General features: G+C 36.9%; 1 protein-coding gene across 20 annotated transcripts in view; it reads right to left on the reverse strand.

The window, feature by feature from the left end:
* Nucleotides 1-431: 431 nt before the first annotated feature.
* MECOM (MDS1 and EVI1 complex locus) overlaps nucleotides 432-18,871 on the reverse strand; it is a 643,214-nt gene continuing 624,774 nt past the window's right edge. For 14 of the 20 annotated variants that reach the window (XM_084874104.1, XM_084874094.1, XM_084874092.1 and 11 more), the window contains 7 exons: nucleotides 18,618-18,784; nucleotides 17,459-17,536; nucleotides 12,949-13,118; nucleotides 10,683-10,827; nucleotides 6,621-6,857; nucleotides 5,605-5,788; nucleotides 432-2,023 (listed from right to left, as the gene is read on the reverse strand). In XM_084874104.1, the coding sequence (XP_084730230.1) occupies nucleotides 1,889-2,023; nucleotides 5,605-5,788; nucleotides 6,621-6,857; nucleotides 10,683-10,827; nucleotides 12,949-13,118; nucleotides 17,459-17,536; nucleotides 18,618-18,784 (1,116 nt within the window). In that variant the 3' untranslated portion in view covers nucleotides 432-1,888. The remainder of the gene's footprint in view (nucleotides 2,024-5,604; nucleotides 5,789-6,620; nucleotides 6,858-10,682; nucleotides 10,828-12,948; nucleotides 13,119-17,458; nucleotides 17,537-18,617; nucleotides 18,785-18,871) is intronic. The other 6 variants (XM_084874096.1, XM_084874098.1, XM_084874102.1 and 3 more) reach the window with 1 other exon arrangement.

Here is an 18,871-nt window from a genome sequence, read left to right on the forward strand (position 1 = left end):
CTTAAAAAGATCACAGAAGATGTAAAGGGCTTGTTTTCCCCCCTTGTGAATCAGTTAACAGTATTCATATAATCAAAAGCAAAAACTCCTTTGGCATGCACTATGTGAAATCCAATTGAAAAACTGTAGGCTGTTCTGTCCTAATTAAAACGGGTGCTGCAGACAGACGTGGAGTGATAGCAGAGAGCTGCACATGAGCACCGGCTTCGTACCACAGAGAGAAAGTTGAGAACGATGATTTGGAGATACCCTAACCCCTATGGGCCAAGGGTTATCCCTTATCTCATCTCAAAGCAATAAAACCACGCTCTACATCCCATGTATCTGGAAGGGCATCAGGGCCCCAGTCATCATATCTTTAGATCAATGGGTCCCAAAGGGAAACGAAAATTGCACAAGAATGGAAAATACCACACAGTGGGGAAAAGAACCATTTTTGTAAGTCTTTATTTTTTAGTTGCTCCTCCCATAGTAATGCACTGAAAGGCATAACAGTTTATATTGTACAAAGCATTTGAAGAAAGTACCTCAACTTGCCGATTATTTCAAAATGAGATTACAAACAAAAAAGAAAACAAATCTGGTTCCCCCGATAAAGGGCAAAATAACTGAATACAGTCTGTTATTTACGTCTCTCTTTTAACATAAGATCTGGAACACTTCATTTTACAAATAGGATTAACATGAACATAACATCGCACAAGCTTGCAGACAACCAGCATAAAATATGGGTACAGTTTTCAATCAGAAGAATCATGCTTTCATGAAAGAAATTATAATTGTTTATACAATTGAATCGATTTTCAGTATTACAAAAACTAAGTTGCATCTATTCGTATTTAGCTCATTAAGAAAGGAAAAACGAAACAACAACAACAAAAGGAATGTTAAGAAAAGCCAAACCCCATTGGGCACTCCCCATACACAGGTCGAGTCACCTTGGTCCTTAGAAATTCGGAAAGGGGTGTGCCTCAGACTTCATAAAGTAGTGGCTGACTGGAACAGTGCTATTTTAATCAACAAACAATAGTTTGCCAACAAATAAATACAGGATACACGCAACACACAAAAAAAATTAAACATTAAAAAAAAAACAGTGACATGATTGTCTAAAATAAAAGATGTTGTTACAAGGATTTGGCAAATAGTTATTAGTGTAGTGGTACAGTGATACTGGTGATGGACAGGTTACTTCACTGACTTAACCTCTTTTGAGCATTGAACATCCATAGTTTACAATATACACATACCCTTTCTCCCTAATTTTAAACAAGGTACTTAAGAAGGCAAAAAGTGAATGGAAAACAAGTTCATCAGTTTCTCTGGTAATCGAGTATGCATTTCATCCAACTACTTCCATCCTCAAAGGGTTAAATTACATAAAACTTTAACAAAGAAAAGAAAATTAAATCTGTAATTAAAAGCAACTGTTCCCAATCATGTGTCAGGTGATCTTGGACAAAAAAAAAAAGAAAGAAAAAGAAAAAAAAAGAATTCAGTTTCTATGGAGTGTTCGTTCCTATCAATGCTGCCATCTCAACTGCCCCCCTCCCCGACCCCCTCTCTGGGGCAGGGCAGACTGGAAGATGCCTTTTCCCCAGCAAGGTTTTCATGTTCATCGAATCGCTCTCAGTCGCATCGATCCTCCGGAAGTCAGCAGCTGCCTTTGCTGTGCAAAACAAAATATCGAGAATAAATAGCTTCCTTTCTTTCTTTCTTTCTTTTGCTTTCTTTCTTTTTATTACTCATTCAGTTTAAAGTCACCAGACTTTAAATGAGTGACCCTTCGGGTTTCTAAGGCATTCTGCTCAGCAGTCTTTTAAATAGTCCTATAGGAAAGAGCCGTGCTACTGCTGGACTTGGTCCCACTCGGTCAACCTTGGGAATGTCATACGTGGCTTATGGACTGGATGGCACTGGATTCAGCGGCAGCCCTGGCCATACTGTGCCACACGTTGGAAGAACTGTGGGATGTCGAATGGAGGGACTCCTTCTCAGACAATGACAACATCATAGCATATGCCTAGGGTGAAAAAAAAAAAAAAAAAAAAAAAAAAAAAAAAAAAAAAGAGAGTCTCAGTAAATGGCATTTGAAACACATCGCTTTTAATTTGAAGAACAGAGTTGGTGAATGTCAGAGAGAGAAGGGCTGAGTAGGAGCTTCCCCATGGGAGGGTTTGAAAAGGCTGTGGAACATTTTTGTACGCATGTGTTTTAATGTCATGGAATTACTGCTGGCCTGCAGTGCCTAGGGACCAAAACGGTGATAGGATCTACAGAACAAAACATTAATTATCCTATCTAGCATTTCAGTAGTGCCTCCATTAAGAAACAGAAGTCATTGCCTTCCAACCATAATAAATTAATCATGCATCCACTGTTCATGCACGCATTCAATGCACCAAAAATATCATTGTGTGCTTATGATGGAAACTGCAACTATGAATAAGACATATTCATATTTGACGGCACTGTGGTCTAGGAAAAGAAACAGTCCATGGACTCCTGCATTTTATAACTGAGAGCACTGAAGGTGAAATGACTTGCCCAAGGTCACTTTGACCAATTAGGGAAGAAGGCGTAATTTGAATGTATTTCTGCCTAACCTTTCATTCAATGTTGTTTTTCCAGTTCCCTTCCATGCTTAAAATATTCAATGCTGACACCCAAAGACTTTGAAAGTTGAGGCAGATCAAGTCAGGTCTATCAAACAATACAATAAGACAGCAAGACCCAACAGCATCCTGACCCACACGTGCTCCAGTGCCTGCTGCGCAGTAGGTGCTGGGAGGTGCTCTGTGCGGAAGTGCCCTTTCTTCCCTGTTATCATGTCAAATTGTAAATAACTGTTCAGCGAATCCGCCACTTGCTGCCAAGTAAAATATTCAAATGAAATGTTTGGTCTTGACTTGGGAGTGAACTTTTCACTGTTGATTTGCTATTGTTGGTCTCATCCATTGCTAAACTTGCTTGTCAAAATGCTGCTGAAGTGGAATCATTAAAGTCCTGCCAAAGACATTCCACTGTCTGTAAACAAAGACAAAATGCCTCTGTTGTAAAGCAGAATTTCATCTCTGGGAGTCATGCTGAGACATGTGGCTGGTCTGTGGTTTCTTCCTAATCATGGCATTCAGTTAGAAAATCTGCCCTTGCAGGCTGGTTTTGATTTGCCGGGTCATCGCTCTAAATGTACACATTTGACTCTTATGCATGCAATTTGCCTTCTGGACCTCTACAAAATCTCAGTAGATATCTAACAAACATGTCCTAAGCCTCAACACTATTCCAGGCATTGTGTTAGGTCTCAGGGAATCAAGGATAAACAATCCGAAGTCCCTGTCCTTTATATAGTTTAAATTATGGGTGACATGAGCATTGAAATGAAACTTATCTATTCTAATTATGTACCCAGTGTTAGAGAGCAAAGATAAAAACTATTGTGAAATGGTTTTTAACAAAACCTATTCTGATATTTGGAAAGCTGAAAGAGAGTACAGAGAAAATTTTGGAATCCTGAGTTTTAATCTTGGTTTCTCACCTCAACTAGTTGTGTGACCTTTGGCAAGTTGCTTAACCTTTCAAGGTCACTTTCCTCATATAAAACGGAAATTATAACAAAAACCTGCCTCCAATGGTTGTCGAGGAATCATAGCACTAACTTCCATAAAATGTCTAGTTCTGTGTACCTAACATAAATAGTACCCATAATCACAAAATTAATTTTTGTAGGATAAGGTTTTTCAGAGAGGATTCCAGGTAACATGTAGCCACTGTTGTATTAGTCAACCCTCTGGGACTCGATCACTATGAAAATCACAGAGTAAATAGAGGAATGTTTTGAGTAAAGCATCTGCCTTTTGGTAATCAAAGGAAATAAACATTTTCATGCCCAAGGATCAGTTTCCAGCACATAACTGGAAGTTAATAACTGTCGAATAAATGAATAGTCTCATGAAAGACAGTTTGCAGAAAGGCCTGACTATTTTCAAACCAATACATATGACATTATCAAGTAACAATAAAAATATGAGCTAGGATTGCACAATGCTATTATTTCTGGTGATGGTAATTGTTAGCTCAGTGAGGCAGTCACTTTATATCGAAAATGCTGGTACTGAAATATATCACACCAGTTATCTCTAGATTTTCAGACCTTTCTGCTTTCCATTCACTTCTGACAGTTTAAAGGATTTTAAGTTATTATGTCTTATAATAAAAAACGTTTTGTGGAATAATGTTTTAATAATTAAAAAGAGCAAAGAAAACCCGTGACCCCCAGTTATCTCTGATCGACTAGGAAGGAAGAATGGAAAATCAAGGGTTTAAAACAATATTGGCCACCTCTTAAGGTTGCCTCAAAGTGAAAATGAGGTGTCTACTCTGGCTAGTTTACTTTTCACATTAGAAACCAAACAATTCATTTATATCCCCATTGACTTATCAAGCAGAAAGAGCTCCTGGATATCTTCTCTATTCACCCCACTTTACAATGAGGACATGGTGCCTACAGTCATGGTGCTCTGTCCTCAAGTTCATGGAGTTTGGAAACTCCAGTGTTGGGGCAGGCTGCTTTTACTTCCGTTCAGAAAGAACATTTATGTTGCCTGTTAGCATACCCGGTATCTTAGAGTTTTTACTGAATTTACTGATTTGTAAAAACATATATTATTTCACTGGCAAAATATTTTCTCCACCTTAGTTGAGGTATGACCACATTTGCTCTTAAGAGCAGCCCAAAACATCTCAGTCAAATAGAAAATGTACAAGTCATATGGTCACCACTTCCAAAATGGGTTAATGAGTCAAATACTTAGACCAAAGTGACCAACAAATATGGAAGTTTCTTCTTCTTCTTCTTTTTTTTTAATTGATCTGGATAAATAATCTGGTTGAGTGCGGATATCACACAGAAAGTGCTGACTTCCTCTTTTTGTGATAAAAGATCTGTGGCTCTTTTAATTGGTGTTTAGGGATCGTTAAATGGATTTATTTTAGTTACCACAGAGCTGATAGGATGTCATAGAGCCCAACAAACTTGGGCACCATTCATTAATTCATTCAATAAAAGCTGACACATTTTATTTCTAGACCTGCCTTTAAGTTGCTGCAGACTATCAGCAACTTACTTTATCTCTGATTTTAAGTTTATTCCTAAATTCTATAATTAAATGACTTGTAAATTAACTATATATAGCAAGGCACACAAAAATAGAGGATAGACTTCACTTTCTAAAATATCTTTAAATATAATTAGGTTGACAGAAATTGTAGACACAAGGCAATTAGAAAATAATTATGATGTAATATATACGTAGGTGCAAGCGACATTATAGCCTATCAATACAGGAGTAAGGGAACTGGGACATAAAGGAGCTATTATTGCAGGATAGGGTTTGTCACAGAGTTTCTGTGCAGAATGCGGCCATAGTAATTGCTGTGTTGGTTACCTACTCTGGATTCAGTCATAGGAAGCCAAGATGTGAACATTGTGAGTGAAGCATCTGAACCTGTTCAGATTCTAGCATACTGCAAACCAAGAATAGCTGCCTTGCGGCATCAAAGACACACTGTCACCAGGATGCCATACTGCCGGAAGATATATACCTGTGATTTGGACTTTCTGTGTAACGGCTGTTTAAGTTCCTCTGGCACATGGGAAGTACTAAAAGAAGAGAGCTCAGCTTCAGTATATTGATTATCTTCCATTTTCCTCATTTTGAGGCTATCTGTGAAGTGCCTTATATGATCTAGAGCAGAAAGTCCAATTTTGTATTCTTCCTCTTTATACCTAAAATGAACCAATAGGAGAGCACAGAGGATTTTTTTTTCTTTTTCAGTATGTTATGCAACCAAATCACTTTTCATTTGAATCTATACAGTTGTCGAATGTCATATTTTATTTGCAGGGAAAAGTAGCATGCATCAATTATTGGGTGCTTTAAAAGGTTCACAAATATTATATATTAAGATATATTTCTTTCAAAATTTTCATAACTAAAGCAAGCATATATTTGACATAAAGAGGTAAAGTCAATGACATGTAGAATCAGCAATGCAGTGGAGACAGAATTCATACCTTTATCATTTCCATTTAAAATAAAGCCAGTTAAGATAATATTTAGTTAGCACCCACTATCCATATGAAGATATAATATTCCTATCAATTTAACTATCATGGCTAATTTTTCCATGTAAAAATATATCTATATGGATTATATTGTATATATATATCAAGTGAAGTGAAATTTATCTAAATAATATTTAATTAATAACACCAGACTATTGCGTGAATAAGATAATGTTGAAAGCTATTTTTCTAGAAGTTTTTTAGGTAGAGTCTACATAAATGGTTGGGTACTTGTGTAATTTCCATTTACCCTTCCTACGCAGGTTAATCAGAGTTCCACAAACACTGATATATTTATATGCTTGTGGGTTATGTTGATGGCCACCTTATCCTTACTGTGTACACTTTGCTAACTCAAATTCAATTTTTATGATTTATTGCTCACAAACTGCTTATCACCTGAAATATTGCTCTAATGGAAGAAAGAGCCAGAGGAATTATAATCATGTGTATCTACTCTTGCTTATTTATTGATGTCACCCGAGCCACTTGCCTCACTGGGGATGTCTTGCAACTCATCTCCAGGGCGCTGGTTTCCTCATAGTCATCCTCGGGGTTTCCTTCATGCATACTACTTGTCACTGGTTCCTTCCCCATTTTCCCGGTAATATCATTGTCTTCGTCCTCCTCATCCAACAGGACCTCATCTTCTACTTCTTCATCGTCCAGTAAATCTGAATTTTGACTGGTCACTAAAGCCTTCTCATCCTTAAAGTGGCTGCCATTCATTCTTTCAAAACCATAAGAAAAAAAGGGGTCTGGTTACTGGTTCCGCATTTAAACATGCATTTAGCTTTATCATCGTGTCTTCGTAACAGCAGTTTGCATTGTTAACACTTTGATAGTCATTTTATTGTTGATGTTTTATGGCAACCATGGGAAAATAATGTAACCTCACCAATAAGAAAATAAAGAAAAAATAATAATTGGGTGATTGTTCAGATTATAAATAGAGCATCCAGCAGAATTGAAAAAACAATCCAGTCTCCAGTTCCTTATCAGGCTTTTGCCTGATAAATGATATTGTTATATGTGATATAAAAAGCACACCAATGTTTTCTCTACATAATGTAACCAAATCACCATGTAAGTACCCACCAATTAAAATAATAGATTTCTGGAAAACTCAGATCCCTGAGCAACACTGTAAAAAGGTTCACACACATGTCTAAAATGAATCTAAGAGTTCCAAAAAACTGGTAAGGTTGCTGCCAAAGACCGACCAGTGTTAGACATTTCTAGGTAACACTGGTGGGTATATGCCACTTACACATCTATTCACACTTTGAAATGTTCAAGGGCGCACTTCTTTGTACCACTTTCAAGTTACCCTTGATGGCGTGAATGTAAAAAAAGTTCCTTTATCCTATGATAACATTGAGGTGGGAAATGATCTAAAAACGGAATTGTACAAATACCTTTGGAAGCTTACTTAAGCAAGTATATCAACCATAATGATAAAAAGGAAGACTATTTAAAAATCATTGGTAATATTTTAAGTTGTGGTTAGAAGGATTGCAATATGTGATTCAAAGTTTAATTATAAAAAAAGTTAACTTACATAGACATCCCAATTTAATACGTTTGAGAGCATTTATGAAACAAGGATTAAATTTTTTCAGCTTTACAGTAAACATTAAAATGTGTGTAAATTAAAGTTAAATTTCATGGTAAAATGTAAAAGCTGAAAAATAAGTTACAAAATAATAATCACTTGTTTTGTATAAGTTTGGGGAACGTTTTTATTCATACAAGGAGGAGAGAGGATGAGGCAGAAGACTAGTGGCAAATGCTTGGGCTCTGAATATTTCAGAGAATATCTTCTCCTAACCATCTCCTTTTAAAGATATATGACCAGGAAAGCAGAGACACTTGCCCAAGTTCAAAAGCTTTTTAAAGATTAAGCTATCATAGGCATCCAAATGTTCCAATTCCCAGACCATTTAAAATCTTTTCATTTTGTTTTATTTAGTAATTAAAAACCTTGTGGACACTGTTATGTTATTGTTACAGTCATGTGCAATTTTAACATTTAATGTACCTATTTTTCTGATTATGGAAAATCAGGTACCAGTGATAAATCCATTACTTTCCCACATTTAGAAAAAAATAAGAGCATTTAAGGTTTAGATTCCCTGGGTAAAAAATAAATAAAACAATCTTGGGTGTGACAGATGCACATAATAAAAACCTATTTAACCAGCAACCATCATAATCATCATTATTAAGTTTTTTATACAACTAATTTCTTAACCACTTTTATCAAAGAATGATGAAAACATGTTTTGCACAGACATAAATTATTAGTTTCCAGCAACACTGCCAACTTGCTCTTTTAAATGGGTTGAAATTGTTATTTTAAAAAATGAAAGAAAAAGTAAAAGAACAAAAGAGTGCATGGATGAAAACCAAAATTAACAAAGCCAACATGATTAAGAAAGCCTATTTGTTAATTATGCTTTCAAATGTGGCAACTTATCGGGGATAAATTATTCATCAAAAGTAGTCTGATAGGAGATGGGGGGGTAGTTAGATGACTCAATCTTCTTACTTCTGTGTTGTTTAGACATGTTGAAGCCAGATGTTGCAGCTGTAAAGTTCACAAATCTGTGATTAAGGGCTAGAAAAATCTCAATAGGCATCTCAGAACTCAAGTTATATTTTTTGTTTGTTTACTATTTCTTATTTGCATCATGTAAATATCATCAAAATGTAAGATTATCTTTCTTATTTGTTACTAGTTTGTACCTTTGATGATCTGCCTGCCTCTCTCTCTCTCTCTCTCTCTCTCTCTCTCTCTCTCTCTCTCTCTGGTGAGCAAGGAAAAGATACATCCAACTGCACTTCTTAGAGGCTGAAAAAGGCCACACCATAGCAGATCTCTCCTTTTTTCCCTTGATACACTTTTATACAACTTGAAGGATACAAGTGGTCATATATTTTTATGTATTTTTAGGAAATAATGTTTACTTGAAGCTTGCCTTCATGGAAAAATTGTCTAACATAATTAACTTTGATTTTTAATGGCATCAAAAATAGAGAACACTAACAATAATACTTGTGTGGTGAAAAGTAATGGTACTTGTGTTAACTAATTCCATGTGACTTTAAAATTTACAGTGTAGTGCCCTGGCTGGTGTGGCTCAGTGGTTGAGCATCGACCCATGCCTCAGGAGGTCGCACACAGCTTGATTTCTGGTCAAGGCACATGCCCGGGGTTGCAGGCTTGATCCCCAGTAGGGGGCATGCAGGAGGTAGCTGATTGATGATTCTCTTCATCATTGATGTTTCTATCTCTCTCTCTCCCTTCCTCTCTGATATCAATAAAAACATGTTTTTTAATTTATGATGCAGCATCTTAATTTAATAGGCCATTGGATAGTTATGTTTAGATATCTGATTCTCAATTATATATTTAATTTTAACTTACAGATAAGAAAAATCCAGTAGTTTTGGTGAAATCATGTTTCATTAACTTCATATAAAATGTAAAACACCAGGTAAGTGTTGTTCTTATTAGCAGCATTAAAATTTTTCTATATGAATTAAGCCATATGTGCTTAATGTTGATGTTGAGACAAGAAGGATCCAGTGCACCAGGTAACTAAAAGTAAGGATGATCCTACTCACTGCCACCAACATGACAGAATTCTATAGGCATGCACTGATAGCATATAAGGAGGTGATAGAATCTTATTAAGAAGTCTCCAATTATTTCTAAAAGGAGACAGGTATGACACTCAATGGGTACTTTATATATACTAGTAAATATGTACAGATATATAAATATATATGCAGATAGATACAGTCATACATAGTCATAAAATATGCATTATATACAACACATGACATATAATGGTAACCACTGTTGCCAAGTGATTCAAATGAATCCCTGTGGCATTGTGATCCCCTTCTACTTGTCAATTTTGATAAAAATATTCTAGTTAACTATCAAGAAAGGCAGAACAGACGGGTGGCAAAAGCCTGGGCTCTGGAATCAGTCAGTCCAGGCAGAATCCCACTTATTGCTTATATGACCTCTGGCAAGTGTTTTAACCTTCAATGTCTCCATTTCCTTCAAAGATAAAATTACAGCTGGAACCGGTTTGGCTCAGTAGATAGAGAGTTGACCTGCGGACTGAAAGGTCCCAGGTTCAATTCCGGGCAAGGGCATGTACCTTGGTTGCAGGCACATCCCCGGTGCTGGGTGTGCAAGAGGCAGCTGATCGATGTTTCTCTCTCATCAATGTTTCTAACTCTCTATCCTTCTCCATTCCTCTCTGTAAAAAATCAATAAAATATATATATTTTTTAAAAAAAGATAAAATTACATAATAATGGTCGCTATCTGGCAGTGTTGCTAAGACAATTAAATGGATCAATCCATGTGAAGTGCTTAGAAGAGCATTTAGTATTTAATCTCCATGTAAAGTGCCAGCCCCGGATGGTAGGAATAGTAGTAGTGTTATTAATAACAAAAACAAACACAGGAAATGCATCTGGAAACATGTTTGTTTCAGAAATCACGAGTTTACTAGTTAAAAACCAGCGTTACCTCTCCTCTGTGTTCCTGGGAGACTGGCTGCCATGGTTGCTATTCCCAATGAAATTTCTAATTTCTGTGAAGTAAGCATCTTCCTTGTCATCAAGAATCGCACCTGTGCTTTCCAGTTCAGAATGAGGCGAAGATGTTGCCGTACCTGAGGGGAGAGCAGGTCTTATGTGAAAAGGACTATTATTTCGGTGGCAACTTATTTTGAAACGCATTCCTTCTCCATTGGGTCAGTGTTGTTTCCCAAAACAGGCTCCTTGAATATTAATAATGGTAACTTTAGGAGGTCAAGGCCGTCCTAATTTATCACGGTACACATGCCAATGAAAGTCCCTGCGGGAATATTTTGAGCCATTGGACTCATGAGGTATAGTCTCCCAAAGATGTTATTTCTCCCACCAGCTTCCTCTTATCCCCGCTGTGACATGGGAACGGTTTTGTTCATACAACGAAGGGAGAGGGTGAAGCAAATGACAGAGAGGTCTTCAATGGCTTCTGCCAGAAGAAACTACAGCAGTCCCGCTGGCAGTCAACATGCATTTATTGCTCCAGTGCTAAAGTGTGTTACCAAAACAGACTGACAACATGCAGAACATTCTGCATTCTGACTTGGGGGGCTGAGCCATTGGTAGATTGTGCACGGTAGAAAGAGGACAATATTGGCCAAAACCGGTTTGGCTCAGTGGATAGAGCATCGGCCCGGGGACTGAAAGGTCCCAGGTTCAATTCCAGTCAAGGGCATGTACCTTGGCTGCTGGCACATCCCCAGTAGGGGGTGTGCAAGAGGCAGCTGATCGATGTTTCTCTCTCATCAATGTTTCTAACTCTCTATCCTTCTTTCTTCCTCTCTGTAAAAAATCAATAATATATATATATATATATATATATATATATATATATATATATATATATATATATATAAAGGACAATATTAGATGGTCTTCAGGTTCTTTACCTAAAATATTTAGAATCATAATACCTGCATCATCTGATTGTTGCAAGGCTTCCATAAATGTTCACAATTATAAACACTTTGTGGTCAGACTCTACACTAACAGTCACTTCACGCCCACAAAAAGCCGACAATTTAACAGTTCATCACAATAGCCCACATGGCAAAACGAAGGGGTTTAGAACTTCCCTCAACTTGATACATGTATAAACTGGGTCAACAAGTAAATATTCAGCTTTGACAGATTATAATTTTTAATTTATCTATTTTACTTCTGAAATAATTTTAACTAGAACATTTTCGTAGCATACTGTAAGGGTGCGCAGTGTTAGAAAGTTTAGCCAGTGTATATTAGATTAGACTTCTGTCTCTAAAATCTGATATTTTAAAATCATGATCATTTGATTTTTGGTTTTGGGGGAAATGAACAGTATTATAACTAGCTCTAAGTAGAAGTCATCCAAGATTATAAGTTATGTGCTTGTACAGTGGAGGAAAAATTCATAAAAGAAATGCATTCCCTAAATAAAGATTTATACCTTGTATAAATCCAATTCTTTTCTGTTCTTAAAAATCCCTTTTCCTGAACTCCATATTCACCTCTTCCTCCCACCCTCCCAGGTCACTTCCTTAATTTTCTCCACAGATTGGCTCCACACACATATGCCAGCAGGTTAATTGTTAGTTAATGGCCCAGTATCTAACTATTGGAATCCAAAGGCAAGAAAACCCACCATCTCTTCCATGTGCTAACACGTCTGAGCTAAGGAAAGTTTTTTGTTTGCTTGTTTTTGCCACTTTTAACTTAGTTCTACATCAGAATTTGTGATCAAAAACCACACACCACTGTCATTTGCTAGGGGTGACTCTGATCATGTCCACACTCTCCTATCAGTGATCTCTCACAAAGTTACCCAGCAGAGGTTCTCCGAGCTCCAGCACTGCTGCAAAAGCAGCCACGGGTGTCTGGTCAATATCCAGAACGTGGTGTTCTGGTGCTGCCAATAGGTGGAAAGATTGTTCCCCGCAATTCAGGAAATCTTGATTTTCTAAGCCTCCTGAGAGTCTGAGTCACGCTCCTCTCAGAGACTGCCCACGGAGATGAATCCAGGAGAAGAAAAGATCCTTCACATAAGGCTCTGAGTTGTATATTATGCAATGATCACATCATCCTAAAATCTCCAGGAAAACAGGCTGCAAATTTTTCCAACAGGACCTGATTTCAGAGACCACGTGGCATGAGAGAAGCGAGATTATCATTTCACATTTAAAAAAAAAAAAAGCCATCGTCTCCTCACAACACAACTGATTACCTACCAGACATGTTCCCATTCTCGTGTTTCTTTAGGTGTCTGTCTAGGTTGGTTTGTTGACCAAAACACCTATCACATAAGTGACACTTAAAGGGCTTCTCCTTATTGTGGATGTTGCGAACATGCCGCTGCAAGTTAGAAGATATGCTAAAGGATCTGTCACAGTATTTGCACCTGAAAAATAAACACAGAGAATGTTCATAGGCAAGCTAAAAGGTATTTCTCAAGAACAATAACCCAGAATTATGACCTAGAAAACAAACATTTTGGAGAAAGGGATTAGGCAAGAACACTGTTCACACGGTCGATATTTGAATTCCAATAGACTGGTTGCTTTAAAGATTTTCAGGACTTTATGGAAAATGTTCATAAAAATATTGGTGATTGAATGGCTCCTAAACTTAACTAGCATAATCAGTTCTAATATTTAAAATAAACCTCGTAAAATTAAAAACATTAAGAAATAGCAATGTTGTTTTATTTTTTCTCTAAGAACAATACAATTAAATCATTTTTCAAACAAACATTAAGCAAATCCACAAATTCTGAAAATAAAGTGAAAAGATTATTTTTATTAAAAAAAATGTCCATTTAATTAAATACTTTCTTAGTAAATTTCACTTTCCCAATTGCTAATCCTAAAGGGAATTCTTTTATCTTCTCCAAAATAGCAATAAACTTTCCAAACTTTTAAAACTGATACCAAAGATACTGATTTTTATAATCAGCGGAGATTAAGATTCCCCCAAATCCTTTAGTCTATTAACTTTTAAACTTACGGAAGAAAGAAGAGTGCCACTGCATTCTCCTTTTGGAATAAAAACAAGTCTCCCTTCACTCAACTCCCCTCTCCACTCCCCCAATTTTCCATTTCTATTTTTGTTGAAGTGTCTGTGGCAGTTCTGAACCAGGTCAGTTTTTCAGGAAAGCACTTATTATTAGTTAGCTAATATTTGGAAGTTTTCCTTTCGACACAAAATGAAAATGTAATCCCTCTCCCACCCAGCTCTCATGGCTGAGAAAAACAAGTGGTAATTTATGGAGTATTCTCTAGCATCTTAAAGTAGAGATTACATTGTGCGCGTTTGTATTAATTTTTGTACGTATATTGCATGAAAGGAAAATATCAAGTTTCCCCAGATAACTTTTAAGTGAAAATTTTTAACTTAGCAGCCAGAAATTTCTTCACTCATTCTTCCATGTGTGAAGGGCCCTTCTCCTCCCACTTCTGAATGCAGACTCAGTGGCTCAAGTGCTCTCCATCAAAAATCACCCCATTCCACGCCAACTATGTGGGCTTCTACGGCTGTCTCTAGGTGATGCCAGAAGTCTCGTTAGTTCAGCGGGGAAAAGAAATCTGTTAAACTAGTTACTTTGGCAAAGTATCAATAAACCAACTCAAGGACTGATTTAATGTTCCCCTTTAAGAAACTATTCTGGCATCATGAGGTTCCTCAACTTTCCCCACTTATAATATTAATTTAAAAGTGTGTGAAACCCTACATTGATAGTAGTTGTAATATTTTAGCCTCTATTTTTGAAAAAAAAATATATATACACATACATACACAGGATGGGGCAAAAGTAGATTTATAGTTGTGCGTATGGGAAATAATACAATAATTAATAAATAAATAATTATACAAGAATAAACCGTGTGTCACATACTCACAACTGTAAACTTACTTTTGCCTGACCATGTGTGTGTGTGTGTGTGTGTGTGTGTGTATATATATATATATATATATATATATATATATATATATATATGAGAGAGAGAAAGAGAGAGAGTGAGCGTGTCTTGGCCTTCTCCATAATAACTGCCAACTTCCAGGGCTCACTGCAATGACAGCCATGGTACAGTGAGCACAGCTGTGCTGTATGCTAAGCAGAACAACCTGGGAAATACTGATAGAGAAAACGTATCTTCCCATAAAACACTTCAGAAAACTTTCCACTCAGAACAGCTTCTACACAAATTGTAAGGAAGAGAGATTTTGTCGTTGACATGCTTCCAACTTTCTGCCTGTATGAAAAGGGGCTTTTCCAAATTTAATAAACATCATCCACTCTAATATAAATAAAATTGGCCAATAAGGATAATAATTATCTGTTACTTTGTATCTTTCCTTTGTTAATGTCTTGGCCAAAAGGTTGAGTGCTCTTAAATAAAAAATAAAAAAAGAATTTTTTAAATCATTCATTCCATTCTTCCCAAATAAAGTAGGAGGTGGTTAAAAGTATAAGTTTCAGAAATACTTAAAATGAATAAACACATAACACAATCATAAGCAATAAACTAGTGAGAATTTGGATGTAAACAGGGTCAATAGGAGCCTTTGGGGTCAGACATGTGATATAAACCCTGGTATGAGAGCTCCAGGCCTGGGTTTTAAATCTGGTTCTATCAGCACCAGACTTTATAGAAAGCCATCAGCAACTGTGGCTCTGAATATATTCACTTGTAAAACAGAGGAGCTGGGTAAATAATTAAGATCTCCAGCTATGCAAATACTTTGATTTGTATTTTTAAAAATACACAGACAATAATAGCCCCATAATTGAGATAGAATAACACCCCTGAATTGAGATATAAAGAAAGAGTAAAATGAGCATCTATAATAATAAAAAGCATAATATGTAAATCAACTGAACGACCAAACAGCAGAATGACCATCACGACGACCTTCCCGACAATCACATTATGACACCCACTGGCACCAGGCCAGCCAATGTGGGTGCGATGCAATTGGTCGGGGGCCTGGCCATCGCCCTATGATTGCCCTGCAGAGGGAGGCCCAAGCCACTGGCTAGCATGGCCATTGATCAATGGGGGAGGGGCCTTCACAATCGCCCCAAAGAGGGAAGCAAAGGCCACTGACCAGTATATCGCAGTAAGTGGGTGGGGCCTCCCTCTATGAAGGCAATCCATCAGGAGTCCCTGCTGGGTGGGCAGGGCTTACCTCTTTGGAGTGATTGATGGCAGAGACCTGCAATCCATTGCCCCAAAGAGGGAGGCCCAGGCTACCCAGCAGCAGCACTGAGGCAGATGGGCGGGGCTTCCCTCTGCAGGGATGGTCCATTGCAGAGCTCTAGCTGGGTGGAAGGACCTACCTCTGTGTGGGGCGATCCATCAAAGAAGCCCAGGCCAGGTGGGCGGAGCCTACCTCTGCAGGGGAGGCGGAGAATCAATTGTGGGGCTCCAGGACTGTGAGAGGGCACAGTCTGGGCTGAGAGACTCTCCACTCCCAAGTGCATGAATTTCATGACTAGGCCTCTAATAATATCATAGGTGCTTACCAGACCCCTTGGCCATTAGAAAATTTAAGTGTGGACATCTTAAGCACAATTTCCCAGAAATCTAAATTTTTTTTCCAAAAAGGAAAGCACTTAAAACTTTCCATTTATATATATCTCCGAGACCTATTATATCAAGTGTATTCTATCACATATAAAATATAAATATCACTTATGATTAGTCATTTATAAAACATGTAGGAAAGCAAAGAATCTCAGAAAACACTTCATTAATTTCTGCTTAAGTCCTTCTAGTTTTCTCCTTAAATTTCCATTATCTTCAAATAAGCATGGGTCTGCCCATTTCTTTTATTCTATGCATGTAAAAAGACTTTGAAACCTAATAAATAATTTATTTTTTAATGGAAGAAGTGAGCATTCAGACAAAAATAATTTTACACATATGCAATGCATAAGAATTTCAAAGCAGAATGAAATTACACTATCACTAAAGATAAACAACATTCATTCTTTGAAGAAATATTTATGAGTACCTAATACTATGTGCAAAGCATTGCATAGCAAATAATGTAGGTTATATTTTAAAACTGGAAGGGAGAATACTGATTACTTTCATTCCTTAGTAAACAATAATATTAAAATTAGATATGTGCTCATATGTCTTGTGGCTGATCTTGACATTTAACAGAATAAACTAAGAGGGACTTTGGAAAATGTTGGTGGAATTGCCCCTCTTCCTATAATATGTTCTATTTACTTGTTCAACCCCTAAATCCACATTTTTTTTCCCCTCCCAGGTTTAAGGTCCATTATTTTAACCTCCTAATGAGAACTATGGACATTAACTCAATTCTACTGGGAAAGCAAAGTAGTAATATCCCAGTTGTTAACTCCCAGCCAAGATTTAAGGTTTTAAAAAAAAAGAAGCTGTAAATGCTATGATTATTATCAATTAAATAGCACTCATTATTGAGAAAAGAGAGAATAAAATAATTTTTAAATGACCAACATTGCTTAAACATATCTGTTATAGATGTTACTAGAGCTTTTAAACTGAGATATAAGAAGTTTCGATTAAATAAATTAGGATTCTTCTAATTTTCACCCTAGCCATTAATTAATTCTTCTTTGACTCAAAATTAAACACACATACATTTAGATATGTCTCAAAGTAGTTTCCATTAAAATTGTGGCAATGTGTCCACTTTAATTACTACAATATTAATCAAGATATTTAGTAAAAATCACTGTCAAACCTGTAAGGCTGCTCTCCTGTGTGTGTTCTCAAGTGCCGTGTGAGGTTTGCAGACCTTGGAAAAATCTTGCCACAGTATCTGTTATGAAAAGATGTTTATAAGAGAAAGTCAGCACAATTGACCTTGTTTCACTCTAGCCGCGTAGAAGCCAGATGCTTATTCCCGATTTAATTAATCCTGCATGGAACTCACATGTCTTTGGTATTTAAAATTTGCAATAAAGCCATTCTAAAGATATAAATAACTCTACAAATGAAGGCTGCATTACAAGATCTGGTTGAATTTGGTGATGCATAAACAAGCAGTTTATGAAAACAGACTTTCGTTTTGATGACCCCCATACGCCTCTTTTATTAACTCTGTATCTTTATATTCATGAAACCGAGCCAGACAAGGGAATAAAAAAAAATGACAAGAGTCTGGGTTGATGTAAACAGATTTCAAATGTTTCAGCTCATTTTACATGTTAACCACAGTGACAAGTCTCTGTACATTGAGTGGTATCAGAGCAGACAAGATTCTAAGACCTCATTCATCAAGGTATGTCCCTGTAAAATCTTTTCTGGAAACAGAGTGACATATTTTCCAAAAAGCAGATAAATTGATTTGCCTGAGTCAGATGCCCCAAATTTCTGAAGACAATGTAGAAATTATAAGCGTAATTTATTTTTAAAAAATAGAAACAAAAAAACAAGCTTTGCTGTACTCCTGATGAGTAACAAGAAACTTATTAACTAGCTTTCTTCACTTAGCGACCTAATTCGTCCTTCATTAATGTCCTTATTTTTCAATGCCATGACAATTAATAAATGTATGCTTGAGGACAGTAGTAGTATACTTTGGGGTGAAAATAATTAACTGTGAAAGAAAATTCATAAATATCAAAGTGAAACAAGCAGATAGCATTTGGACTGCTTCCAGCCTCATTTATCACAACCAAATGGCCTGTGTTAAAATTCTCATTTAATAATAATTTTTTAAAAACCACCATTTTTATACCTCACTAAATAAAGAGTACTTTGAAGTGCTCGAGAGCTATCATGGTCGCGATTAATCATCCAATCAAGAATAATTTCCAAAACAAACAGCAGGGCCTTTGAAATCAGAAGGGGGTGGGGGGGTGGTTTCGAAAGGCAGCCATAATTAACTTGGCAGTTACCTGCAGGTATAGCGCTCCTTGCCTTTCCTCAGGAGGTTCTCCGGCAGGGCGTTGGGAGGCGCTCTGAAGTTGAACATGGATGGGACTGACTGTAGAAGCTCACTGGCCTCCGGTTTCAGGGCGCTGAAGCTCTCCAGCTTCTCCGCCATGTTTTCAATAGCTGACATCTGAAAGGCAAAAAGCACAAAACCATGAAGGGCCCATCTGACGCCTTTTCCTCTGTAATCATCCCTAGCAAACCACGAGCATCGTTA

The sequence above is a fragment of the Pipistrellus hanaki genome (assembly GCF_964339955.1).
Source record: "Pipistrellus hanaki genome assembly, chromosome: 2".
Lineage (NCBI taxonomy): Eukaryota > Metazoa > Chordata > Mammalia > Chiroptera > Vespertilionidae > Pipistrellus > Pipistrellus hanaki.